This window comes from Salmo salar, chromosome ssa15, assembly GCF_905237065.1.
Source record: "Salmo salar chromosome ssa15, Ssal_v3.1, whole genome shotgun sequence".
NCBI classification, from domain to species: domain Eukaryota; kingdom Metazoa; phylum Chordata; class Actinopteri; order Salmoniformes; family Salmonidae; genus Salmo; species Salmo salar.
In genome coordinates, this window is record NC_059456.1 from 76,630,470 (window position 1) to 76,658,305 (window position 27,836).

At 42.6% G+C, this 27,836-nt stretch overlaps 1 protein-coding gene across 2 annotated transcripts in view; it reads left to right on the plus strand.

The window, feature by feature from the left end:
* Positions 1-18,945, plus strand: part of LOC106572099 (kelch domain-containing protein 8B) — a 45,390-nt gene extending 26,445 nt beyond the window's left edge. Inside the window, exons 3-5 of one of the 2 annotated variants that reach the window (XR_001321059.2) lie at positions 1,443-1,544; positions 15,750-17,664; positions 18,036-18,945. Coding sequence is in view for 1 of the 2 variants with exons in the window: in XM_014145928.2 (XP_014001403.2) it covers positions 1,443-1,544; positions 15,750-15,946 (299 nt within the window). In the remaining variant the exon portion in view is untranslated. Of the gene's footprint in view, positions 1-1,442; positions 1,545-15,749 lie in introns of both variants that reach the window. The other variant, XM_014145928.2, reaches the window with a different exon arrangement.
* The last annotated feature ends 8,891 nt before the right edge of the window (positions 18,946-27,836 follow it).

Below are 27,836 nucleotides of genomic sequence, written 5' to 3' on the forward strand. Positions count from 1 at the left end.
CTGAGGGCAACGGGGTGCAACTCAATATTAGGAAAGTGTTCCTAATGTTTTGTACACTCAGTGCATATTTCTCCTTCTCCCTTCCTCTCTCATCAATGCGACCCATGCTCTCTCTCTTGTTATCTACCTCCTCCCTTATTCCTACCCTCCTCGCTCCGTACCTTAGTATCATCCTTTATTGACTTCCTAGTTGTTTTGTTGGCTACTCCTCCAAGTGCTGAAGGCTCATTAAGAGTGTTCAATTCGTTTTGGAGAACGCAAATTAGCAACAACAGTGTCTGTTCTAAGCTCACAGGGTGCGCTTTGGAGCAATGGCTATAGGGAAAGAATCTGAACTGTACATTCTGGGATATAATAAATAAGAACATTAGTGACACATTTTCTTCCTGTCCATTATTCCAAATCCAGTGTTTTTGTTTAACTATATCGCTTTTTGTTATGACAGTTATGATTGGGCTGCATATACTCTGGTAACAGTCATTTGCCTGGACCTTGGAGTGTTCTGGTTTCTCACATACAGAGAGCTTGATTTGTCATATAGAGAGGTGTTGGGTTTTCTCTTTGCCTCCTATTGTGAGCTGCTGAGCTCTCAGGGAAAGTTCAAGAGTTGCCTGAGGCCACAGACTTTGCTGCTGTGACTAAACCACTGAAGTAAATGGTGTCTCATCCACCTGAACAGTTCTGTCCTCTCCCTGACTGGACAGACCTGGCACGGAGAGAAGATGGAGCGCTTGAAGTCAGGCTTTTAGCCGACAGTGCAGGAGAGAGGAGAAAAGGGGAGGGTGAAGAGGGAATGAGGGCACGCTGTCCCAAATTTAGAAAATGTAATCTGCTGTGGGGCAGACATGTCGCCAGACGCAGCCAGAGCAGAGTGCACCTGGGATGGCCTCTTTGCGCTGAGTGATTCATGGAGCTCCCCCAGGCTTAGCAAAGGCAGCCTCCCTATCTATAGTATCGTTCGTCTTCATCTACATTATCTACCTGAAAGAGAGGGAGAGATCAGAGAGGAGGGGGAGATAAAATTGGTCAGAGAGTGAGAAATGGAGAGAACGAGGATAGAGAGAGAGGAAAGTAAGAGGGAGAGCTAGACAGGGGCAGAGTAAGGAAAGATTTTGCGGCAAATAGAGAGAGGGTATGGCATATTAACAGTGTCAGGGAATGATGGAAACACTGAGGTGGTGAGTAAGACCCAGGCAGAGTAGAGGGCAAGGAGAGAGGGTTAGAGAGGAGAGAAAGACATAAAACAGATATAGATTTAGAGCAGCGGTGCTGTTTTCCTCCACACTGTAAATAGGTCAACCATCTGTGTTGTATTAGACATTTATGCTGGATACATGTAGTTAATGATGCTTGGAAAGGGATTTTGGAATATTTATGTCAAACAGTGTTTAATGTTACAGTCTCCTCTCTGACCTTTGCCCTCTGACCTCTGTGTGTTGCAGGTATCTGGATCAAACCAACCCGAACCTCCAGGATGAGGGTTAAGAGAGCAGACTTTGCGGCCGGATGTCTCGGTGGAAGGGTCATCGTTGCTGGTGGACTAGGTGAGCACTTTACTGCCCAAATAGATGCTTGGGTTCCAAAATGACCCAGAAACAATAAACTACTTGACCCTGACAAATAACAACACCACTTACAGCACTAACAACAACAACAAGGTCAGGTCCTAACACTAAAACAACCTCAAGGTGTAGTTCATGTGAACAAGCAAAACACCTGCGCATTAATCTTAGTAACACAGTGTGACAGTCACACCATGAGAAGTAATCATGTTAATTTAGGCAAATGAAGTTCCCATTGCTTTCTAATTTTCCCCTTGATTGAATTGCATCATAAATATACTGTGAAAAAAACTATGAATCATGTTTAGAATGAGTAATCAGAGGGTTAGGGTTTCCTCCACTGCATGATTGTAAGCAGTTTACATGTCTAGCTGTGGCTCAGTAGGATATAAAGCAGTGTTTACCTCATAATGAGACAGTGTGGGATGCATTCTATTCTCTGTCTTTGTACACATTCTGTGTAATTTGGTTAATGTATTTGTTCATTTGGGTCTCCATGTCACAGCTTAAGGAGACATTGAAGCGAGCTTAGAATCTGTCATAAGACCTGCTCCCACTGTCTCTGTGCAAGAGAGAGGGAGGGACAAGAGAGAGGGAGAGAGGGAGGGACATTGAGTTTGAGTGAGAGATGTAGAGAGAGGAAAGACACAGGGAAGAGAGGATGCAGAGAGAGAGAGTACAGTTTGAGCAGGGGGGGGGGGCTGGTACAGAGAGATGGGAGGAGAGAACGAATTAGGAAATGTTACACTCAGAAATGTCAACAGAGTCTGGGTATGATCATTTTAAACCAAGAAGGATATTTTTTGATTCTGATTCACGTATGGCATATTTCCCTTCCTCTGACTTTTGTCAAAAGCTGGTAAATGAGGGATCTGCTCTTAGTTTAACAGCCAGCTGGGAGAATTGTCTCTGTCTTTTGAGGCTGAATGAAGCACCTATTTATTATTCATAGTGTTGGATGTGTGGAAGCCAAAGGGCTGCTTTCAGGGTGACATCAGATTGCCATTGAAAAGCTGGAGCCGCCTCCTCCAACTCACTCTATCTCTGTATTCTCTCTTCATCTGTCTCTCAAACATTTCTGACTATCTTCACTTTTTCTCTCCCACTGTCTTTTTTTTCTCAAATGTTTTAATTTCTCTCTCGACCTCCGCTCACTGTCACTCTCTCCCCTTATCACATATAGAAGACACATTGATATATGTATGAATATTATGATTAGAGAATATTTGAATTAACTTTGAAGAGATGGCTGTGTGAAGTTGGATGATATGCGATTATGTGCACAGCCCAATAGAATGTCACTCATGTGTACGCACATACATCATAACAAATCCTAATAGGTCTAATGATTTAAATGTCTTTTGGTCATTTCAGCGATTGGCTTATTTCAGGTGTGATATTTATTCACCGAAGTTTAACCCTCGTTAGCTGCTTTTAGGTCGGTGACCTCACATTTCTTTGTGCCATTGTCCAGTTCTGTCCTAAAATCTATTGCAGGTAAGTGGTCAGCAGTAGCTGTGGAGTGCCTAATCCACTTCTGATAGAACCCCCATTATGACACTAACCTACACTGCTGGGGCCAATACAATTAGGGTGGCAGGTAGCCTAGCGATTAAGAGTGTTGGGCCAGCAACTGAAAGGTTGCTGGTTTGAATCCCCGAGCCGACTAGGTGAAAAATCTGTCGATATGCCCTTGAGCAATGCACTTAACCCTATTTGCTCCTGTAAGTCACTCTGGATAAGAGTGTCTGCTAAGACTAAAATGAAAACGTTTTTCAAAATTATCTTGGTCCAATTTAATAAAAACATCCCCCTCGGGAAGACAAACTTCTAGTAGCAGAGAGGGGGAGATATAGGTTAGGTGTTAGAGAGGGAGCTGGGTTGTGGGTTGATAAGAAGCATTGTGAAGCTGGGCTGGAAATCAAAGGCGTGACAGGATGCTTTGAGCGCCGAGAAGAGCGGAGCGGAGGAGCGGTTCTTCCCGCACAGCGCTATGGCGGAGTGTGTTCCTGTGAAGATAAAAAAGGAGCAGGTCTGAGCAGTACTCTGATTACCATGAAAAGACGATTCAGCTCGGCACTTTGTTCTCCCCAGAAATTATGATAACAACAGTAGCCTAACCCCCACCGACCAGTCCATATAATCTGCAGCTCATTGAGGGCCTCCATGGAAACCAGAAAAACTTTAGCAGCAGCTGGTAGCGTATAATGACACGGATAGGAGCACAAATCCTGAGGCTTGAGGAGAGAACTCACTTTGACTGATGTGGTGGCTAATTTCTGCATTACCAAATGAGGAGAGTTACAAATTTCACACACCAGTCAGAGTTATACTTAAAACTAGATCTTTAATAATTAAGATGCTTTTGCAAAAGCACTTGACCTTCAATGATGCGCTATCTCTAATGAACCATTGAAAAGTGATTACACAAAAGTACAAAGATCTTTTATAGCCAAGATACACCCCTTCAACGTACATGACAAACCACAGATCTTAGGAACAGTTCAAAGGTTAAGTTTTGTATGAAAGATATCTATAAAACATAGCAGACAGCAACTGCTGTATGAACAGTGTTCATTGTATAGACCAGTATCTGGTCCTCCTACCTAAAACTGGAACTGTCTCTCCCTGGTACGGTATAGAACAGAACCATTAGCTCATCCAATGGCTACTCCCAATGGATACTCCCATCTCAAGTAAACCCCCTCTTGACTCCACTCCTGGACAAGCTCACTGAGGGGAGTGAGCCTCTAGGTCATATACTATCCCAGGATAAGTGCAACATCAAAGAGGACATGCAATGGTCCAGACACGGCCATACACCTTCCCCCAATGCCAAAGGAGGGAGTGACTTGCGCACAGACATTGTGGAGACAAGTAATTGGTTGCCCATTAATCATGCCATCCCTTCACATGGTTTTACAGATACATTCACATATGACAAGTATCACATAAGCATATTATGCAAATAAAACATCTTAATTATCTATGTTACCCAACTAATTCTGATTCATCCGCCACACTGACCCTCCTAAAGATATGAGATATTTATTTGTGTGTGGTGGAGGGAGGATAAGATGTGTGATTGTGGAGGATATACACTAAGTATAACAAACATTGAGAACAACTGCTTTTTAAGTGACATAGACTGACCACGTGAAAGCTATGATCCCTTATTAATGTCACTAGTTGAAAAAGTAGGTAGATGAAAATATTAATTGATTGGTTGGCTGATAGGATGAGATACACTGAACATGTGAAAGTTGTGAGGTTCAAGAATTACAATTATTGTTGGTTGGTATTATATGCTAATTTATGCACATTTAAGTAGCTACAGTGGCAAGAAAAAGTATGTGAACCCTTTGTAAATACCTGGATTTCTGCATAAATTGGTCATAATTTTTCTTCATCTAGGCCACAACAATAGACAAACACAGGCCGCTTAAACTAATAACACAAAAACAATTATACGTTTCATGTTTTGATTGAACACACCGTGTAAACATTCACAGCGCAGGGTGGGAAAAGTATGTGAACCCTTGGATTTAATAACTGGTTGACCCTCCTTTGGCAGCAATAACCTCAACCAAACGCTTTCTGTAGTTGCGGATCAGACCTGCACAACGGTCAGGAGGAATTTTGGACCATTCCTCTTTATAAAACTGTTTCAGTTCAGCAATATTCTTGGGGTCTCTGGTGTGAACTGCTCTCTTGAGGTCATGCCACAGCATCTCAATCGGGTTGAGGTCAGGACTCTGACTGGGCCACTTCAGAAGGCATATTTTCTTCTGTTGAAGCCATTCTGTTGTTGATTTACTTCTGTGTTTTGGGTCGTTGTCCTGTTGCGTCACCCAACTTCTGTTAAGCTTCAATTGACAGACAGATAGCCTGACATTCTCCTGCAAAATGTCTTGATAAACTTGGGAATTCATTTTTCTGTCAATGATAGCAAGCTGTCCAGGCCCTGAGGCAGCAAAGCAGCCCCAAACCATGATACTTTGCAGTTGGGATGAGATTTTACATTTACATTTACATTTAAGTCATTTAGCAGACGCTCTTATCCAGAGCGACTTACAAAATGGTGCATTCACCTTATGATATCCAGTGGAACAACCACTTTACAATAGTGCATCTAAATCTTTTAAGGGGGGGGGTTAGAAGGATTACTTTATCCTATCCTAGGTATTCCTTAAAGAGGTGGGGTTTCAGGTGTCTCCGGAAGGTGGTGATTGACTCCGCTGTCCTGGCGTCGTGAGGGAGCTTGTTCCACCATTGGGGTGCCAGAGCAGCGAACAGTTTTGACTGGGCTGAGCGGGAACTGTGCTTCCTCAGAGGTAGGGGGCCAGCAGGCCAGTGGTGGATGAACGCTGGGCCCTTGTTTGGGTGTAGGGCCTGATCAGAGCCTGAAGGTATGGAGGTGCCGTTCCCTTCACAGCTCCGTAGGCAATCACCATGGTCTTGTAGCGGATGCGAGCTTCAACTGGAAGCCAGTGGAGAGAGCGGAGGAGCGGGGTGACGTGAGAGAACTTGGGAAGGTTGAACACCAGACGGGCTGCGGCGTTCTGGATGAGTTGTAGGGGTTTAATGGCACAGGCAGGGAGCCCAGCCAACAGCGAGTTGCAGTAATCCAGACGGGAGATGACAAGTGCCTGGATTAGGACCTGCGCCGCTTCCTGTGTGAGGCAGGGTCGTACTCTGCGAATGTTGTAGAGCATGAACCTACAGGATCGGGTCACCGCCTTGATGTTAGTGGAGAACGACAGGGTGTTGTCCAGGATCACGCCAAGGTTCTTAGCACTCTGGGAGGAGGACACAAGGGAGTTGTCAACCGTGATGGCGAGATCATGGAACGGGCAGTCCTTCCCCGGGAGGAAGAGCAGCTCCGTCTTGCCGAGGTTCAGCTTGAGCTGGTGATCCGTCATCCACACTGATATGTCTGACAGACATGCAGAGATGCGATTCGCCGCCTGGTTATCAGAAGGGGGAAAGGAGAAGATTAATTGTGTGTCGTCTGCATAGCAATGATAGGAGAGACCATGTGAGGATATGACAGAGCCAAGTGACTTGGTGTATAGCGAGAATAGGAGAGGGCCTAGAACAGAGCCCTGGGGGACACCAGTGGTGAGAGCGCATGGTGCGGAGACAGATTCTCGCCACGCCACCTGGTAGGAGCGACCTGTCAGGTAGGACGCAATCCAAGCGTGGGCCGCGCCGGAGATGCCCAACTCGGAGAGGGTGGAGAGGTTGATTTTGATGTTGGTGTGCTGTGCCTTTTTTTTCTCCACACATAAGTGTTGTGTGTTCCTTCCAAACAACTCAACTGTAGTTTCCTCTGTCCACAGAATATTTTGCCAGAAGCGCTGTGAAACATCCAGTTGCATTTTTGCAAACTTTAGACGTGCAGCAATGTTTTGTTTGGGCAGCAGTGGCTTCTTCCGCGGTGTCCTCCCATGAACACCATTCTTGTTTAGTGTTTTACGTATCGTAGACTCGTCAACAGAGATGTTAGCATGTTCCAGAGATTTCTGTAAGTCTTTAGCTGACACTCTAGGATTCTTCTTAACCTCATTGAGCATTCAGCGATGTGCTCTTGCAGTCATCTTTGCAAGACGGCCACTCCTAGGGGGATTAGCAACAGTGCTGAACTTTCTCCATTTATAGACAGTTTGTCTTACCGTGGACTGATGAACATCAAGGCTTTTAGAGATACTTTTGTAACCCTTTCCAGCTTTATGCAAGTCAACAATTCTTAATATTTTGTTCAAGGCATGGTTCACGTCAGGCAATGTTTCTTGTGAATAACAAACTCAAATGTTGTGTTTTTTATAGGGCAAGGGAGCTCTAACCAACATCTCCAATCTCGTCTCATTGATTGGACTCCAGTTTACCTGACTACTGACTCCAATTAGCTTTTGGAGAAGTTATTAGCCTAGAGGTTCACATACTTTTCCCAACCTACACTGTGAATGTTTAAATGATGCATTCAATATAGAAAAATACAATCATTTGTGTGTTATTAGTTTAAGCACACTATGTTTGTCTATTGTTGTGACTTAGATGAAGATCAGATCAAATTTGATTACCAATTTTGCAGAAATCCTGGTAATTCCAAAGGGTTCACATACTTTTTCTTGCCACTGTATAATGTATATTTCAGACCAAAGCTAGACCAGAGCTAGTGCGAACCCGAGCTAATTAACTATGCCCAGGACCAGAGCTGGACTAGAGCTAGTGCAGACCAGATCAGTAGTTGTGGTAAGTAGTTGTGTGGTGGTGTTGCAGGTTCTTTGGGCCCTACAGTATGGATGTGGTCAGTAGAAGTGGTCAGGAGTTTTGTGGTCAGTAGTTGTGTTGTTGTGTGATTCAATAGTTTTGTGGTCAGTACTTGTGGTCAGTAGTTTTGTGCTTGAGGTCAGTAGTTTTGTGCTTGAGGTCAGTAGTTGTGGTCAGTCTTTGTGGTCAGTGTCTAAACTACGATAGTTGCGTGTGAAAACTGAAAGAAGTGTGATGAGAAGTGATCGGGTGAAATAGGAAGTGAGTGAAGGGAGACCGCTTCGCTTGATCCAATCAGAGCAGCAGGATCAACGTACAGTCCACCCTTCTCTTTACAGACAGGCAAACTAGCCAGTTTAGTTATTTAGAGCATGGGACACGATCCTGAGAAGGAGGACAGCATTAGAAATCTTCCCTGTATTGTTCCAGGTCGTCCAGACCGGGGAAGCATTAGAAATCTTTCCTGTATTGTTCCAGGTTGTCCAGACCGGGGAAGCATTAGAAATCTTCTCTGTATCATTCCAGGTCATGCCATAATGTAGTTATTTTGGTAGATAGCTCTCCTTATTAGCTGAAATTGTTTTTTTTTTCAAAGCCATTTTAGCTGTCGCGTTAGCTGTTCGGTTCGAAATAGATTCACAAATCATGTAGCTATGGCAGGCTTGCTCCCTCCATGGCTAAAGCCAGTGTGAGAAACATGCTAACAAACGTTTGTGCTATGAAGCTAAATAAATACTGCACTCTGACTCAAAACTCTTCTTTGCTAGATTCATGATAGCGTTGTCATGACTGTCCATGAGAATCCAAATAGGTCAGATCAGGTTTGCAATGAATAACTTCAATCAGACCCCCTCTCACCCGTAGAGGGGGAAGGAAAGCACTAGTGGGGATTAACAACTCACGTCCTGTTGTAAATCAAGGGAGAAGATCCAGGCCTGCGCTCTCCAAATTCACCAAAGGAATGTGCTTTGTCTCAACAGACCTTTTTCCCGTTGAAACTCTAACACGTTCAAAAGCAAATACTGGAACAATATTTCCAGTATAGAACGTGGGGAATGGACAGAGGTGATCTATAGAACACTAATGTTATATGTGACCCGTTTCAGGAAACGGCGTATGTCGTGGGTTATGACTTCACAGGAGAGCCGTTTGAACGTAAACTTGATTTTTTTTATTATCTGAATGTGTTTTTTGGCATGTGCCTTAATAACGAACTTGTATGCCATCTGTAAATACAAATACAATTGATAAATTACGAGCCTAGTTGGTTTAGCCACAGAAAAAGCCAGCAACCTTCCCGTTAGCCATGATTGGCTGAGATAATGCGTGGGCTGGACATGCCGAGAGAAGAGTTTGGATTGGTCTGCCATATAGCACGCTTCTGTCTATTTGAGCTGGTCAGTATGTGTAGGTAATCCTGTCTAACACAGATTTTTTTAACATATCGTGTAGTAAAACGGCATGTGTTGCTCTCCACTTTCTGGAGGACTGAGTTTTGAAATCAGTGGAATTCGAGTGTGATAGCTAAGGAGATGGAAAAAACACCTGTCTCTGGATTACATCTTCAAACTAAGGGCAACCATGGCATCCGATAGGAGACATGTCCATCCATGATGTATATGGGTAAGATAGTCTAGCTAGCTACATTTTCAGATATTACACGTTTCTAATTTTGACATGAAGTCTTTTCCTTTCAAGTTAGAGTGTACTGTTAGCTAGCTAGCTAGCTAGCTAGCTAGCTAACGTTAACTGGCTGGCTCGCTAGCTAACGTTACATGTTTGATTTTATTATTCGTATCTCAGAGCCATTTTCTTGGCTAGCTATAGCCTAATGTTAGCTAGCTAACATTGAACCTGGTTGGATAGCTGGTTGGATAGCAGATTCATGCAGGGTAGTAACGTCATGAGTTGGGATTTTGGTTTATTGTGTACCTAGCTAGTGTTGTGAGGTCAGAACGTTCGGATCAACCCTACTCATCGGCCAGTGTACGCTCCGAGAGCGAAACGCTCTGAATTTACGAACGGACAATCTGACAGCACAGCTGCAGAAACCAACACTCTGGATAAGATAATAGCCTAACCAGCTTTGCTAGGGCGAGAAATGTTCAGTGAGCTGTTCTGTCATTTGTGTTTGGAAGTAGCTAGCAAGTTAACTAGGGTGCTTGATTGCTATTGTTAGTACAGAACGCTCGGATTGTTTTCCTCATAGTATTCCCATTTGCATTGGCAGCATATTGCACCTGGCCATCTTCTACATTCTCCTCAGGTAGCTTGTCTCCTTGTCTCCTGCCAAAGTTATACAGAACCGGCACTGCAATAATGATTGTCAGTGTAGTGTCCATCTTCATGCAGAGCCCCTCCTTTAGGAAGGGGAATCTTTTTTTTCACACTCCAAAAACTAGGTTTCAAATTTGGTCCAACAAGATTAATAGATAAACTTTGATTTAACCCAGTTTAAGAGTTAATTCATCTTGGTGCAACCCACCCTTAGAGTTTAATTCGGGAGTTGGTAACTCTTTAAAGAACGGCTCTCGTGGTGCCCCAGATCCTAATTAGTTAATTGTTACATTATTAATATAATTGGGTGACAATTAAACATAGTTAATTAGATAAATAACAGTCTTCAGATTAATGTTAAAGTCAAGTCACAACAGTGTTGTTAAACAAAGCAAGGAAAGTGAACTTCAAAACATGGTGTAGTTCTATTGGAATTTACTGTTGTTGGTAAGTAATGAATCTGCTAGCTTCTGACAAGACTTACTGCATTTTTAACCCTTTGACACATACCAACAAACGGGTGTGATTATTCTACAGTGGCCCCTGCAGCGTACGCTCAAACCGATGTGATTAGAACGCTTATTTATAATGTCCAGTTTCAACTGACGCAACAGTCAGTGTTTGAGCTGGCCACAGTTTTTTTCACAGAAACATTTTGCAAAGTTATGTCCTGAATGTGACCAGTGTATTTTGGGATGCAATGTTCAGACATTCATAGAAGTAGAGACAGCATAACGCAATCATCCAAACCGGAAAGTGTAGGCTACATTTGTCCTAGCGCTAACTGAGGAAAGACTGACGTAACAAGAGCAGTCATATTTGGCTAACTCTTGGCTGACAGAAACCACAATATGAATTGGCTAATATAAATTACTATTTACAATTCATCACATCACGGGTGAGCTCACCATTTATCAAAATAATTGAGTAAAGCACTTTCTAAAAATCAAAAGTAATGCGACACTGGGTAATTTGTGCACGCCACCATTTTTGTTTATTCGCGTCAACCAAAGATTTAGTCTGTTTGCGGTATGCATGTTGAAAGGGGTGTGTGATCTATGATCATTCACTTCATTCACTTCCATAAGTTTACTCGAAAGATGAGTGAAATGTCATTGACTTAATTAAGTTATAACATCTTTGGTCTGACAGATGTTTACATGACACCCAAAATGCATTGTATAATGTCAGCAAACATGGTGCCACACATAGCTGGCACATGGCTTAGCATTAGCTCATCAAAATCAGTACAACCTTCAAAAAAAAGTATTTTACACACATCATACACATCATTACAATCTATGCAAGAATTAGAATGCATGATTTGTCACCAGAACTTGAACACGTGAATAAAACAGTGAATACATTATGCTCCTTACATACATACGATATGCTCCAGTAGAAACGACCACGCGGTTTACAGAAAATAAGGGACTGATTGAAACGCACACATGTCAAAGTTATTATTTGTAAGGAAAACAACAATGAAGGCAATGCGAGCGCCAGCCAGAAAATGTGCCGGAGTTTGTGCTAGACAGCGCAAATGTCTGCATATTTGATCTGGGGAAACACTGGAGAGGTGCTTGTCTGGTTCAATCAAGCCTCAAGTTGTCCTCAACAGTGAAATGGTCTACTTCTATGTGAATTAATGAGGAGGCGGAACACACATGGTGAAAAGGTTAATGAAAGCAGTTGATGGGTTACTAAAACAGCTCTACCTCTTGATTGGTAGAAGCTATTCCTGTTCTGTTTTCAGATTTGAAAATTAGAGGAAGATTTCATATGCTGTAAGTTTATGTCTGACTTGTTGGGGGTAGTGGTCAAAATGGCAGTTGTTTTTAAAAAGTTACAGAAAATGTTGTTGATACGGTTACTAAACCAGCTGTAACGTTGGATCGGTAACAGATCATTCTGAGGTCCTGAGGCCCATTGTCGTGTTGAATAGAATATGAAGTAATTAAGCATACTATCTATATACAGGGTCAGTTCCAGTACCATATTTACAATGTGCAGGGATACTGGAGTGGTAGGGGTAGTTATTGTATGTATAGGGGTAAGGTGACTAGGCATCAGGATATATGATAAACGGAGTAGCAGCAGCGTATATGATTGTATGTGAGTGGGTGTGTGTGTTTAGTCAGTATAAATGTATGTGCATATTACTGCATGTGTGTGAGAGCAAATGATGGACTGAGTGTTTGTATGTGTTGGAGTATCAGTGTGCGTAGTGTGTAGGGCCTTGTGAGTATGCATAGAGACAGTACAAAAAAAAAGAATAAAATACAAAAGGTCAACTCCCACCTAATGAAGCGTTAAAACTTGGTAGAAGCACCTTTGGCATCAATTATAGCTGTAAATAAGGACAACATCTATTCATTCACCAGTTTATTAGGTACAGGCATCTAGTACCGGGTCGAACCCCCCCCCCCGTCTCCAGAACAGCCTGAATTTTCTGGGGCATGGAAACATTACTCAATTGGTATCAAGGGATCTAATGTGTGCCAGAAAAACATTGACACCAGACAGGATGGGGCCAAATCCTGACTCTGCCATCAGCATGATGCAATAGGAATCGGGATTCGTCGGATCAGGCAATGTTTTTCCACTCTTCAATCATCAAGTGTTTGTGCTCGCGTGCCCACGCCCACTGGATGGCATTTTCTTGTTTTTAGCTGTTTTTAGTAGTGGTCGTCTGCTGCAATAGCCCATCCGTGACAAGGACCGATGAGTTGTGCATTCCGGGATGCCGTTCTGCACATCACTGTTGTACTGCACCGTTATTTGCCTGTTTGTGGCCTGCCTGATAGCTTGCACGATTCTTGCCATTCTCCTTAGACTTCTCATTAACAAGCAGTTTTTGTCCATAGGACTGCCACTGACTGGATGTCGCACCATTCTCTGTAAACCCTAGACACTGTAATGCGTGAAAATCCCAGGAAATCGGCCGTTTCTGAGATACTGGAATCGGCACGCCTGGCACTGACGGTCCTGCGTACCTCAAAGTCAATTAGGGCACTTGTTTTGCCCATTCTAACGTTCAATTGAACAGTAACTGAATGCCTCGATTCCTGTCTGCCTGTTTTATATAGCAAGCCATGGCCACGTGACTCACTGTCTGTAGGAGCGAACCATTTTCCTGAACAGGGTAAATAAACTGGAAAATTGATTTTGTTAAAATTGCTCAAGGTAAGTAAATTCAAATCAAACTTTATTTGTCACATGCACCGAATACAACAGGTGTAGACTTTACCGTGAAACTCTTACTTACAAGCCCTTAACCAACAATGCAGTTCAAGAAAGAGTTAAGAAATTATTAACCAAATAAACTAAAGTAAAAAATTATAAAAAGTAACACAATAAAACAACAATAACGAGGCTATATACAGGGGGTACCGGTGCCAAGTCAATGTGCGGAGGTACAGATTAGTCGAGGTAATTTGTACATGTAGGTAGGGGTAAAGTGTCTATGCATAGATAATTTTGGTTAGGAATCATTCATGGACAGCAATGTTCAAACCTTGTGTCTCTGATTTTCAGGCAGATTTAAATTAAGGACTGAGACTGGACTTCTCAGGAACACTGACCTCTTGGAAAGACATTCTGGTGTGTCTTTGGCATTAATGTGTATGTAATTGTCCCACTGAAAAATAAAACTCTATCACAGGGTTAAATATATAGAAGACTGATATTTTCCTCTAACTTTTAAGCTGGGCTTTGCTTCTTTCATATTTATTTTGACCCTGACAAACTCCCTGTCCATTTCAGTGACAAGCATACCCATAACATGATGCTGCCACCACAATACTTGAAAATACAGAGTTTCACAACATTGCATTCACTCCACATTACTGGCCTGTAGGAAAAAGTGAAAAGAAGAAAGCCTGTGTTAAATCTATTTAAAATCGTCCATTATGTTTACAACAAGGCCCATACGTAATATTGCAAGACAACATAGCAAATAAATTCACTTTTTGGCTTCAAATAAAAACTTTAGATTTTGGTCAAATCAAATACAATACATCACATAGTGAAATGCTCTGTATTTCCAAGTAATGTGGTGGCAGTGACTGGGGATATGAAAGGAGCAAAGCCCAGGAAAACCTGCCTCGGTTTTCTGAATACCTAACCCGGGGTAGACTTTTATTTTTCACTGGGACACAAATGTTAATGTCAAAGACACACCAGAATGGAGGGGTCCTGAGGGGTCCTGAGGGGTCCAGTGTCAGTCCTGACTTAAATCTGCTTGAAAAATAAGAGACAGTGTTTGAATATTGATGTCCATCAATAATTCCCAATAAAATTTACTGAGCTTGAGCAATTTTGACAAAAACAATGGAGATATGTTGCCCTAAGAGTCGAAAGTATTTACAGCTGTAATTGCTGCCAAAGGTGCTTCCACCAAATATTAATTCTGGGGTGTGAAGACATATGCAATCAAGACATCTTTGTTTTTAATTCTTTATTCATTTAGAAAATGTTATGTACTTTTTCTTTCACTTTGATATTGAAGAAGGTTGTATAGATCTGTAGGGGAAAATTCGAATGTAATCCCATTTTAGATGTCATTTTAAGGCATTGAAATGTGACAACTGTTCAAGGGGTGTGTAAACTTTCACTAGGCACTGTATATTTGTTTTTTAGTTAAGTTCTTCCAATCTCCCCTAGTGCATTTAGATGTTTTTTACAGACTACAGTATACTCCCCCAGCCATCTGGATGGACGCAACATGCTGCATAATTCCACCTGTGGCTCAGAGACTGAGAGGCAGATCCCATTGCTAAACTAGACAGACAGACCCCCCAGTTCAAGATGACAACACAGCTATCCCCCGGGGCCCTAGTCTTAGACACGTTTGTCTTATCATCAATTTCTGTCTTATCATTGAGTATATAACCTTACTGGAGGGTGGAATTAAAGATGCCTTTATTCAGAATAGCACTTACAAGCCTATTGCTATCTTTTTGAGTTTTTGTGTGTATTTCCGGAAGTGTGTTTGTATGCGTGCTCCTGTGTGACAGAGTGAAAATAGGTTGAGTGTGTTTCACATTGTTCAACAGTAGGTAGTATAGTTGTGTTAGTTTGATCATGTGTGTATGTCAGAGGACCCGACTCCACATGTTTGACTTCCTTCCATGTATCCCATTCCAGCCACTACAATGAAACGGTCCTCCTATAGCTCCTCCTCTGGTGTATGTGCATGCTCACGTGTGTGTGTGTGTGTGTGTGTGAGAGAGAGTGATGAACAGGTCTGCCTGTCTCCTGTGGTGTGTGTGCGTCAATGTGACATTTGGGGGGTGCAGAAGTCCTGGACCCAGACAGGTCAGAGTGATGGAGTAGCTTGGAGGCGAGCCACACTAACGATGTGGCTGTGAGGGGGATACACACCGGACATGCCTTTGTGCTCTTCTATTACACCAGGCACTGACTAACACAGAGCTATTTGTGAAGCTTCCATTCTGTGTTCTACCGCTCTCTCTATAATGTTAGCTCAACTGTAAAATATTGACGGTCACATTTTCATGTTAAGAAGGGAATAGCTGTTTTTTTTTTCAGGGAAGATCCATCTGTGTCCTAATTTTAGGCGGCAAACAATTTGTAAATTGGTGTTCATGATCTCATCGGTGTGTGTGTGTCCAGGTAACCAGCCGTCGCCCCTGTCGTCGGTGGAGAGCTACAATCCTGTGAAGCGGAGTTGGGAGTACGCTGCCCCCATGCCCAGTCCCCGCTGCTCCTGTTCACCCCTGCAGACCCCCAACATGCTGTTTCTAATCGGGGGCGTGGCCCAAGGACCCAGCAACGCCGTGGAGGCTCTCTGTCTCAGAGAGACTGTGTGACACACACACACGTACACAGAGACAGACGAAGGACTCAATGCAAGCAAATTCAATGTGTGCAGGGGATAGACACTCATACAGACTTTGTTTTTGCCTTTGAACCTTGCAGTTGGTGGGCAGGATCAAGGACAGTGACCCTGACACCTGTTTCTTTCAATGGAGAAACAAACACTTTTCTACATTTTAGAGACATAAGAGGAGTCAAATAAATAAGCAAAAAACAACACCACAGACACACAGACACACATACACACACTACACAAAAGACGCCTTTGAACAGTACAGCATTTTTCTAGAAAAAAGCAGAGTACTTTTCTGCAAACTAAAGGAACTTCGGGCCATATCTGTTTCACTACAACAGTCAGGCTGCAGTGGCTTGTTTAGCCACTTTTCTATCACCTTACAAAAGTAGAGAGTTTAGGATATAACATTGGTGTATTTGTCTGTGTTTTGGTACCTTCACAGCCAGGCGTGTGTGCATATAGCATTGCTATACACGTGGTGTTAAAATCCCACACACCACACATCTAGAATGGCAAGCCAATCCCTGCACTGTAGCATCCAGAGACGAGTGCTTTGGCACTAAGAAACATTTCCCTTTTTTAGAGAAAAATATATATAGATTTTACCTCGAGCTTTGCAATGAACAATATATGAAAGGCAAAGGAACTAAAGGCAGGACAAAGTGCATGCTCAGAAAGTGTTTTTATTTCAGATAATCCTTAAAAAAAAGAGAGACGGAAAGAGAGAGCGAAAGAGAGGGAAATTGGAAATGTGTTTTTAAATGGAAAATCGTAAATGGAAAGTTCACCGCTAGACAATATTTGGGGAGTTTTTCCAGTCTCCCGACATAATTATGAGTGATGAGAGGTGTTTCAGACATAATTATGAGTGATGAGAGGTGTTTCAGACATAATTATGCACCATAGTAGTATTATTTTTTTTTCATGCCGGGAGAGTTTGATTGAGCCTGCTGTCTGATTTAAAAATTAATGGAGTCATGTTTTGTAGCAATTATTGTGGCCTTTGTGTTTTGCCAATTACACATACATGCTAGCAGCGAGTTGATATGGTTGGCCTTGTTCAATAGAGCCATTGGACTTGTCTCAACGATGTTCCTATCTGCCACGACATTGCAGGATACCTAGGTTGACAAAATTTTCCTGGCTTTGTAAAGACTACAGCCTGACAGGAGCCCTACTTTGCTTTTCAAAATGGCATCGGTACTATTTTCTAACCATTAATGGGAGCTATGTTACCAAGATGGCTAAGTAATTACAATGGCTGCTTCTGATGATTCCTCTTTCCAAGAAGAACTTCACGACGAAACCGTTTTTTGATGTTCTTTTACATACTAACATAGGGACATACTGCCCTATCCATTTGAGCCGGAATACACTGAAGCCGAATTGAGACAGCGAGAACAAGAATTGCGAGACCAGCAAACAACGATGGGGAGCCACGGTCAGACTCCGACTGGTGGTACCTATGAGGGTGCTGTCCAGCCATGCCAACAGAAGAGGAACGTCTGTGTTGCAACAAATTCTCTTACTGGAGAAGGTCACTGCAGACCCCATGGATCATGTGTATGTGACAGACCATCGAAGTTTCGACTCACATATGGATTTTGGTATGCTGGAGACGTTCTTCAGAACCTTCAAGATCAAGTGGCGGAGGCAGCCTAGACCAGCTGGACCAGGAGGGAAAATGACAAACTAGTAAGTTATTTTGCTGTCGGTAGCTAGCTAAGTTCTCTTTTCACATGAGGCAGTATTTTTCAGCACAGTATAATTTTGTGATCGTTGTCCCGCACAGTATAATTTTGTGATCGATTCGGCGATGACAGGGCTTGCTAATACCACAAGCCAAGTTAAGCTAACTAGCTCTGTTTGCTATACCCAAAATGTACTGTAGCCTAATGCAGCTCGCTAGATAGCTAACATTTGCCTAGCTAGCCTCAGTAGCTAACTAGCTCATGTGCGTCTGTGAGATGTGTAATATTCTGCACCGTGCTGCTACAGTAAGAATACAGACAGTACACAACGATTGCCCATGAAAGTCTAATAGCGTTTTTGTCATTCTCTTACAGACAATACTGCTTGGTGGCCTACAGATTATTTTTGGAGTTTGTTCTACATGGGAGAAGCTAGGCAGAGGACACCGAATCCCCTTGCCTGCATGTGTTGTTGGAGCCATATTAGCAATTTATCCCTCACACAGTGGACAGTATGTTAGATACAAATAAGTTGATGACTCAAGAGGAGAGTGTAAGGTCCATAACAACAATCTCCCCTTGTATCAAAGTGACTCTGAACACCTCACTGCACCCCTCAAACAGGCCATATGCAAGTATTCCCATTGTAGAACTGTAGTATTTATTATAGGTGTTAGTAGTATATTTTTCTTCTACTGTATAAATGTCATACAATACATTGCCATAACTGTTCCTGCATACTGCTGTGTAAACTCACCTTGGTCTCCAGAGCAAATAAACTTTGTCTGGAATAAAAGCCATGTCTACTTATTTGCCACATTGACAGACTATTCTATTGTTGTATTAAAACATGTTTAATTCTAAACAAATTAAAGTTGAAATGATGCAGCAACTTCCTGCATCATTTGTTTTAGCAGTAAGATTGTAGCTAGTTACTTCCAAATACATTTAATGATTATCACAATGAATTGATCCAGAAGTTGAAGTCAACACTTTATTGGTTTCTGATGCAGCTGGAATCATTTAGCCAGTACTCATGTAAAAAAGATTATATAAAACATTTGATCAAACACCATTATATACAAACTCAGCAAAAAAAGAAACGTCCCTTTTTCAGGACCCTGTCTTTTAAAGATAATTAGTAAAAATCAGAATAACTTCACAGATCTTCATTGTAAAGTGTTTAAACACTATTTCCCATGCTTGTTCAATGAACCATAAACAATTAATGAACATGCACCTGTGGAACGGTCGTTAAGACACTAACAGCTTAGACGGTAGGCAATTAAGGTCACAGTTATGAAAACTTAGGACACTAAAGAGGCCTTTCTACTGACTCTGAAAAACACCAAAAGAAAGATGCCCAGGGTCCCTGCTCATCTGCGTGAACGTGCCTTAGGCATGCTGCAAGGAGGCATGAGGAATGCAGATGTGGCCAGGGCAATACATTGCAATGTCTGTACTGTTAAACACCAAAGACAGCACTACAGGGAGACAGGACGAACAGCTTATCATCCTCACAGTGGCAGACCACGTGTAACAACACCTGCACAGGATCGGTACATCCGAACATCACACCTGCGGGACAGGTACAGGATGGCGGCAGGTAGACTAGTGGTTAGAGTGTTGGGCCAGTAACCGAAAGGTTACTAGATTGAATCCCCGAGCTGACAAGGTAAAAAATCTGTTGTTCTGCCCCTGAACAAGGTAGTTAACCCACTGTTCCTAGGCCGTCATTGTAAATAAGAATTTGTTCTTAACTGACTTGCCTATTTAAATAAAGGTTAAATAAAAAAATGGCAACAACAACTGCCCGAGTTACTCCAGGAATGCACAATCCCTCCATCAGTGCTCAGACTGTCCGCAATAGGCTGAGAGAGGCTGGACTGAGGGCTTGTAGGCCTGTTGTAAGGCAGGTCCTCACTAGACATCACCGGCAACAACGTCGCCTATGGGCACAAACCCAGACAGGACTGGCAAAAAGTGCTCTTCACTGACGACTCGCGGTTTTGTCTCACCAGGGGTGATGGTCGGATTCGCATTTATCGTTGAAGGAATGAGCGTTACACCGAGGCCTGTACTCTGGAGCGGGATTGATTTGGAGGTGGAGGGTCCGTCATGGTCTGGGGCAGTGTGTCACAGCATCATTGGACTGAGCTTGTTGTCATTGCAGGCAATCTCAACGCTGTGCGTTACAGGGAAGACATCCTCCTCCCTCATGTGGTACCCTTCCTGCAGGCTCATCCTGACATGACCCTCCAGTATGACAATGCCACCAGACATACTGCTCATTCTGTGCATGATTTCCTGCAAAACAGGAATGTCAGTGTTCTACCATGGCCAGCGAAGAGTCCGGGGATCTCAATCCCATTGTGCACATCTGGGACCTGTTAGATTGGAGGGTGAGGGCTAGGGCCATTCCCCCCAGAAATGTCCGGGAACTTGCAGGTGCCTTGGTGGAAGAGTGGGGTAACTTCTCACAGCAAGAACTAGCAAATCTGGTGCAGTCCATGAGGAGGAGATGCACTGCAGTACTTAATGCATCTGGTGGCCAAACCAGATACTGACAGTTACTTTTGATTTTGACCCCGCCTTTTTCCAGGGACACGTTATTCCATTTCTGTTAGTCACATGTCTGTGGAACTTGTTCAGTTTATGTATGTTGTTGAATCTTGTTATGTTCACACAAATATTTACACATGTTAAGTTGCTGAAAATAAACGCAGTTGTTAGGGAGAGGACGTTTCTTTTTTTGCTGAGTTTATCTACCGCTAGCAATATCTATACCACAATGCAGTTGTAGGCATTCTATATTATACTACAACGTCAGTCTAACTGAATATGGATGTTGTGTTGGTTGAATGTTCCAGGCAGGGTCCTGAATGTTCTTAATCTGGTTAACCTCGTCTTGTGTTGGGCAATGGCAGCTGGTCTGGCAGAACTTCATGAGCTCTTGCCAGACCCGTGCAGTCTTTGCCTCTCCCGAGTCAGATGATGTTGAGCTTAAGCATGTTCACGGCTGAAAGCTCTCATCCAATGGGTCTACAGGATCTGTACTACTAAAGCTGGTGTCCAGGTCATCAGCAGCAGGATTAGTCTTTAGAACATACACTAGTCAGTGATTAGCCAACATTTAACTACTTTGTCCCCATCAATACACACTCAAACAAGGTACTATATCCCCCTATCCCCCTCATGTCAATAGATAATGCATACTAACTGTCACACACAATACACACCCCCAACAGACACCAGTCAGTCACCCACACCATCCCCTCCTTACTAATAACTCATGTTTTTCTCCAATTTAGACTTCAAGTTTTGCATAAGCAATCAACTAAGTCTCCATAATACAGAGAAAAGTTGTAGCCTACTTATAAACACACCAACTATGACAACTAGACACAGACCATGTTTATCCCAAGCTCCAGTTAATTTTTTTGCTCATGGAGTCATTGAAGGAAAAGGTGACTTACACTAGTACCTGGTGCTGAGCTTGATGTTGATGCCGCTGCATATGTTGAATGGGAACACAAAGGCTAGTCATGTTAGCCTCTGCGGTAGTTAGCTTGCTAATGTAACCTAAGGTTAGCTTGCAAAGTTACAAATCACATCGCCATATACATAGCAGCTGGCTAATTACATTGATTTGCTTTGGGATATCTAGCCAGCATATTATGAAAGCTAGCTAGAATTTGGTTTAGATCAACAAATGTAGTTAGCTAGCTACTGTAGCAAAGTTAGCTACCTTACCTCTGCTTGACTTCTTTAGTAAGGTAACCAATGAAATGTTACCCCATCATCTTGTGCTTGCTTGTAGTTTGCACATCCAGGTACTGAGCACCACACCATGACAAAACTTTACAGTTGTTGTCGACACAAAAATTAAAATAAATAGTTATTCTCAAGCTGATGTTCTATGACCGAGTGGCTTGTCCAGTGAGTAACATTAGCTACCTGCTGACATCCATTCTCAACTGGATCCACCTCGACAGGGGGCGGTAGTACGTTCTGATATGAATTCGCTATGAATTCTGGATATTGTGGTTTGCTTACAACCAGGAAATGTAGATGGCCTGTTTCTTCCGGTGAGATGCAAAAACACTCGCTTTTGCATGTAGTGAGGAAGTAAACATTTTTTATGACACATTATGTTAATAACATATACATTTGATTTTATTTATTTAACCTTTATTTAACTAGGCAAGTCAGTTAAGAACAAATTCTTATTTACAATGACGGCCTACCCCGGCCAAACCCGGACGACGCTGGGCCAATTGTGCGCCGCCCTTCGGTACTCCCAATGGACAGATACAGTGAAAGAGCAGTGGTAAAATGTCCCTTTAATAGAAAGACCATGCTGCATTTTCCTGAGCCCTCCTGTAAAAATACCTTCCTTGTTCAGCCTTGCCTTCTCAAGGACCAGATAAGAAATAGAGAGAGCAGGAGTGGTTTTAGAGCTAGTGTTGGAGGACAGAGGGTGGAGTTCACATTTGCTTGTTCTAAAAATATATTTTTTGTATATATTTTTTTCCTTTCCTTGGCCACCTATGTATAACCCCACATATTATGGATCATGATGTATTTTTATTTTTAGGATTTCATCCTAAACTAAGCTGGCCCAACTGTGTCCTACACCTGTTCAGGCTGTGGCTTCTACTCTCTCTGGTTGTCTTATTGACTTTTATTTATTCAGGGTAGCACAATTGAGACCATGGTCTCTTTACCAATGATGCCCTGAGTACAAAATGTTTCTCACCAACAGGAACAAAAATTAACATTACAATAAAATAATTACCTGGTTCATGACTTTATTCATTATTGTGTTCATCAGCCTCTCCTGTTGCACAGTCCTTTGATGTGCTAAATTACAGGCTGGAGGGCTGGGGCTGTGGCTGGTTAGTAGAGCTGGGGCTGGTTAGTAGGGCTGGGGCTGTGGCTGGTAAGGAAGGATGTGGCTGGTTAGTAGAGCTGGGGCTGTGGCTGGTAAGGAGGGCTGTGGCTGGTTAGTAGGGCTGGGGCTGGTAAGGAGAGCTGTGGCTGGTTAGTAGGGCTGGGGCTGGTTAGTAGGGCTCGGGCTGGTAAGGAGAGCTGGGGCTGGTTAGTAGGGCTGGGGCTGGTAAGGAGGGCTGGGGCTGGTTAGTAGGGCTGGGGCTGGTAAGGAGGGCTGGGGCTGGTTAGTAGGGCTGGGGCTGGTTAGTAGGGCTGGGGCTGATAAGGAGGGCTGGGGCTGGTTAGTAGGGTTGGGGCTGGTAAGGAGTAAGGAGGGCTGGGGCTGTGGCTGGTAAGGAGGGCCTGGTCTGTGACTGGCTAGGAGGGCTGGGGCTGTGGCTGGTTAGGGGATGACTCAGCAGGGTTATTGGCACAACCATAAAATGATGGATGTAACACATATATGTATATACGTAAATAGATTTTCGTCAGTGGAGAGAATGCTGTATTCATTAGCAGTTTGAAGGGGGCTCACGGTCTCCTCTGCAGAAAATAAGCTCTGGTTTCTAAGCTCTTGAGTACAGTTCAGTTTAGACAGTGCTCACACACCCTCAAGGCATTCTATGGGGTTTCTCTGTCGTTCTGAATAACATTTCCGAGGTAAAATCAATTTTCAGATGTGCTCCACTGGCGCTGACGAGACATATGACTCAACAGTGTAAACTACTGTTTACTCTAGTTCTGTACTGTAATCTCATCGCTGCTGGTTTTATAAACATAATAGTGTTGTAGAGCATTCAGTACATTTACTTTTCCCATTTGTTTTCTTTGTAGTACTGATCTCCTTATGCAGTCTATTAGACTCAGTCAGGTTTTATAACATGTCTCTCTGCCTTTTCTTCATGGGATAAAATACTGTATGATGAGTCCATACACTACATATTTCCGAACTTACTTACATTTGATTGATAGAAATCATTTCAGAACTGTGTCTTATTTTCACCATCAAAGCCTCTGTTTTTGAGCGGTTCACTGTGACCATGTGGTGTCCAGGCAACAGTCACTGTGTCACACCCGCCAGTAGCATTACTGTGTTATAGTGAGTCAAGTATTGTTGCTTTTCCTTCCAAAAGAAATGAGTATTTAAATAATTTATGTTATCTCTGTTGTTTTAACCCCACAGTGCTTCTCCTGCAGGTGTTTATTTGTGTTGTGTGGGTTGAGTTGTACAGATTCGGGTTTGTGGTGCTGTTGCCCTGTCGTGTTGACACAGTCCTGATATCTCTCTATGATGCTGTGCTGTGACGTGTTTCCATGGTGCGTAACCACGGTGATGGTGTTAGCTGATGATCTCTGACTGTATCAAGTGCACTGTGTGTCTGTGTGTCTTGACTCCTGTCTCAAGGAGGGAGGCTACAGTATGTGTCTGAATATCACAGAGGGGTTCAATGGGAACGAAAGCCTGTCACAATTATTTTAATTTCAGGTTGATGTTTGAAGCCATGAAGCCAGATGAGTTTGCTTTGGTAAAGATATATATATTCACACACACACACACACACACACACACACACACACACACACACACACACACACACACACACACACACACACACACACACACACACCCACACTAATTATGTCACAGCACATCCACACATACTAATTATGTCACAGCACATCCACATCTGGAGAAGGAGATTCCTATAAATGGTACGGTATGGATGAGGAGAGGAACAGCTGTCATATGAAGTCTGTTGCTGAACCTCAATCAATTCTCCTGAAAACCAAATAGGACACTCCCATAACTTATCTGTTGTGTGTGGCATCTTTCATGTTCTAACTGACAATCAGCAGGAACTGTTTTACTCCTATAACGGGAGATGGTTATATTATATTATATATTATATCATATATTTTATATTATAATTTCGGTTATATATTCAACAGAGAAATATGGACACCCAGACCTCTAAATAACTCAGCTTTGGTACTCACCAGCCAGAAGAGAGGAGCCAGTTAGTCAGCCCTCTAACAGACCTGATAACTCCCCCAAGATGATGCCTGATGGCTGGGCAGCATCATGTTCTGTAGCACCAGAAACTGAATGAGGAAACAAGTTTACTAATGGCCTGATTTGTGGATCAATGTGCAGAAGAGAGCACCGGGCGTTTTGACAGTGCTCTGGTCTGACAGAGAGATGCCTGGATTGAATCCTGTGGTTGTTTCTGATTGTGTTCACTTGTTAAACATTGTTAAAGTAATGTGATACAGTACACAGGAAGAGCTGTGGCTGTGACTCCAGTACAGTAGTTCAGTGCCTATAAATGTGAGGTAGTGCCTCGAATATATGAATTCTATAATAAAATATTTTGACTTGATGTCTGATGCCATTGGTTGTGTGTGCCATTATTTCTGTCAGTCGTTTTCTCTTACTTTCACATGCAGGCAGCAACCAGGCGCCTCATCCGCAGTGTGTAGTTCAATGTCTAGTTAGCAGAGGTGTATCAAAATGTGAGAACATTTGACCTTGTTCATTATAGATGAGCCAGGCGGTACAAAGCAGTTCAAACGTTACTCAAGGTTTCTGTTCCTATGGTGAGAATGGAAGTGGTTTCCTTCTTGTTATAATGATGTTAAGGTATGGCTCCACAGTCCACTAGTTTTCTAAATTAATTTCCTTATTTTTACCATTTCACTGTAAATGGTATGTCATCCGCACTGAGTGTCATCATATTCAACGGAACAGTGTGTAACGTAGAATTCGAAATACTGAATTATGACAGGGAAGTATTGTATGTTTCTACTGAGGTACTCTGTTAAGCAGAAGTTTAGCCCATGTAAATCATCTGTAGCCAATGTCCCTGTTTCCAGGTACACAGTTTCTTCATTGTACATCATAATATCAATGAATAAAACCTAAAACTTTGTCTTTAATGTGATGCCTCTTGGCAGTGAACTTGGTGGGCGAAACTCCCATGAAGTCAAGGGACAATTAGGCAGCTCCCTACTCAGAACACTCATGGTCCACATAAACAGCAACACAGTCGGGAAGAGGGCACAACAATGCCTCTTCCCCCTCAGGACGCTGAAAAGACTTGGCATGAGTCCTCAGATCCTCAAAAAGTTCTACAGCTGCACCATTGAGAGCATCTTGACTGGCTACATCACTGCTTGGAATGGCAACTGCTTGGCATCCAACTGCAAGGCGCTACAGAGGATAGCGCATACAACCCAGTACGTCACTGGTGCCGAGCTCCCTCTAATCAAGGACCTCTATACCAGGCGGTGTCAGAGGAAGGCCCTACAACTTTTCAAGACTCCAGCTTCTACCCCCAAGCTATAAGACTGCTAAATAGCTAGTTACTGTTTATTATCTGTCCCTATCTATATGTACATATCTACCTCAATTACCTTGTACCCCTGCATGTCGACTCAGTACAGGTACCCTGTGTATATAACCAAGTTATTGTTGCTCATTGTCTATTTATTCCTTGTGTTATTACTTAAATTATTTAGACTATTTCTCCATTTTTTTTATCTCTGCATTGTTGGGAAGTGCCCGTAAGTAAGCATTTCACTGCTTGTCTGCACCTGTTTTTTAAGAAGCATGTGACAAATACAATTTGATTGATTTGATTTGATTTTGAATCCCTAGCCCTGAACTCTGCTCTTAGTTAACTGAGAGGTAATGTGTTCAAGTTCACCAACCAGAACCCAGGGAGAAGCAGGGTTTGATGAGCTTGTTTCAAAAACCCATTGTGGCTATTTGAATATAACCCAGATACACATATTGAACTGAATGGTTTTCTCTTCTCATCTTGTGGCTTTCCCTGGCCTCTACAGTATATGCATTCATAGATTTCTGCTTCTTTTTCCGATTCTGTTTTCTTGATAGTTAATTTTCTATTTTTGTCAATATTCATGCGTACATCATTGGGTTTGTTTGTTTGGAACAGTTTGGATTATTCCTGGAGTTCTGGGTTTGTTGCTGCACTTTGGTTCTTTGTGAGGCATACAGTAATAAACGACTACATCTCTAGATGCTTTTATAGTTTATTTCATGGTTGTAAATGAGGTTATTCAAAAATATATACATTTAGAGCTAAGGTCAACATCCTATCAAATATCAAGGTTATCTTTTGGTTTTGGAGGTAATTTAAAAATCTAATCTCTGAGATCTAGTTATGTCTGGTAGAATCATTCACTTGGGACTTCAGGAGACAGTGTGTAAGATACAGTCAACCGTTCATTCCATCACTTATTTACCAGCCAAACTTGATTAGAGCGCTGAGCCTTTGACAGGAGCCCACAGGGATTCTACAAAAGCCTCTGAAACACTATCTGCACCAATTGATTTTAAGGGTGAGGCAATTAAAACGATGAACACTATTCATGCACTGTAGATAAACAAGAGGAAACATTTTCGTATCAGTAGTGCATGTTCTCGAAGGAACTACTCAGACCGGTTATAAGTGTCCGCAGACAAATAGTGAAAAATGGACGTCATTACGTCCTCATAAGAGGTAATGATAACGAGCACAAAATGTCTCCTCCGCATCTTCCCAAGATGCTTCAATCATTTTCTGATACATGCGATCATACAACAGGATGATACACCTCTTCAACGATGCACACTACTGCTGGATGTCTTGTTTGTCTTAATTCTTCCTAAGCAGAAAAGTAGAAAAAGAACATGAAGTTGTGACTGGAGAACTTGTGAACACAGACAATGGTGATGAATTCCACCACCACTGAGTATTATTCTAAGTCCACATCCCGCACTAACATCAAACGCTAACATCTATTTGTTGCCTTGTTTCTTATCGTATTACAAGACAAAGACCACTGTTAGTAAGGTTTGAGTGACGTGGGTAAATATGTGAATGTACTGTATGCACAGGAAGATGAATACCCGGCTGCACTCACACCCACCCATTCATCCTCGCATGCACATCCACGCAAACACAAACACACACATACAGTTGAGGTATAGGCTGCATGCTAAGTCTGGATCTGAGGAGTGCATAAAAGCTTTTCCAGCTGAGAACATGGCGATGATGACTAACTAACGCAGGAGCAGAGCCGTTCATTTATAGACTCAGCTGCTGCTGCCGCTGCCTTCCACTGCTCTGCCTGGCTGTCTCACCATCCATTAGGAAATTGGGAGCTGAAACTTCACAAACTCAATTACCTCTCTCTCTCTCCTTCTGATCTCTCTCTCTCTTTCTGATCTCTCTCTCC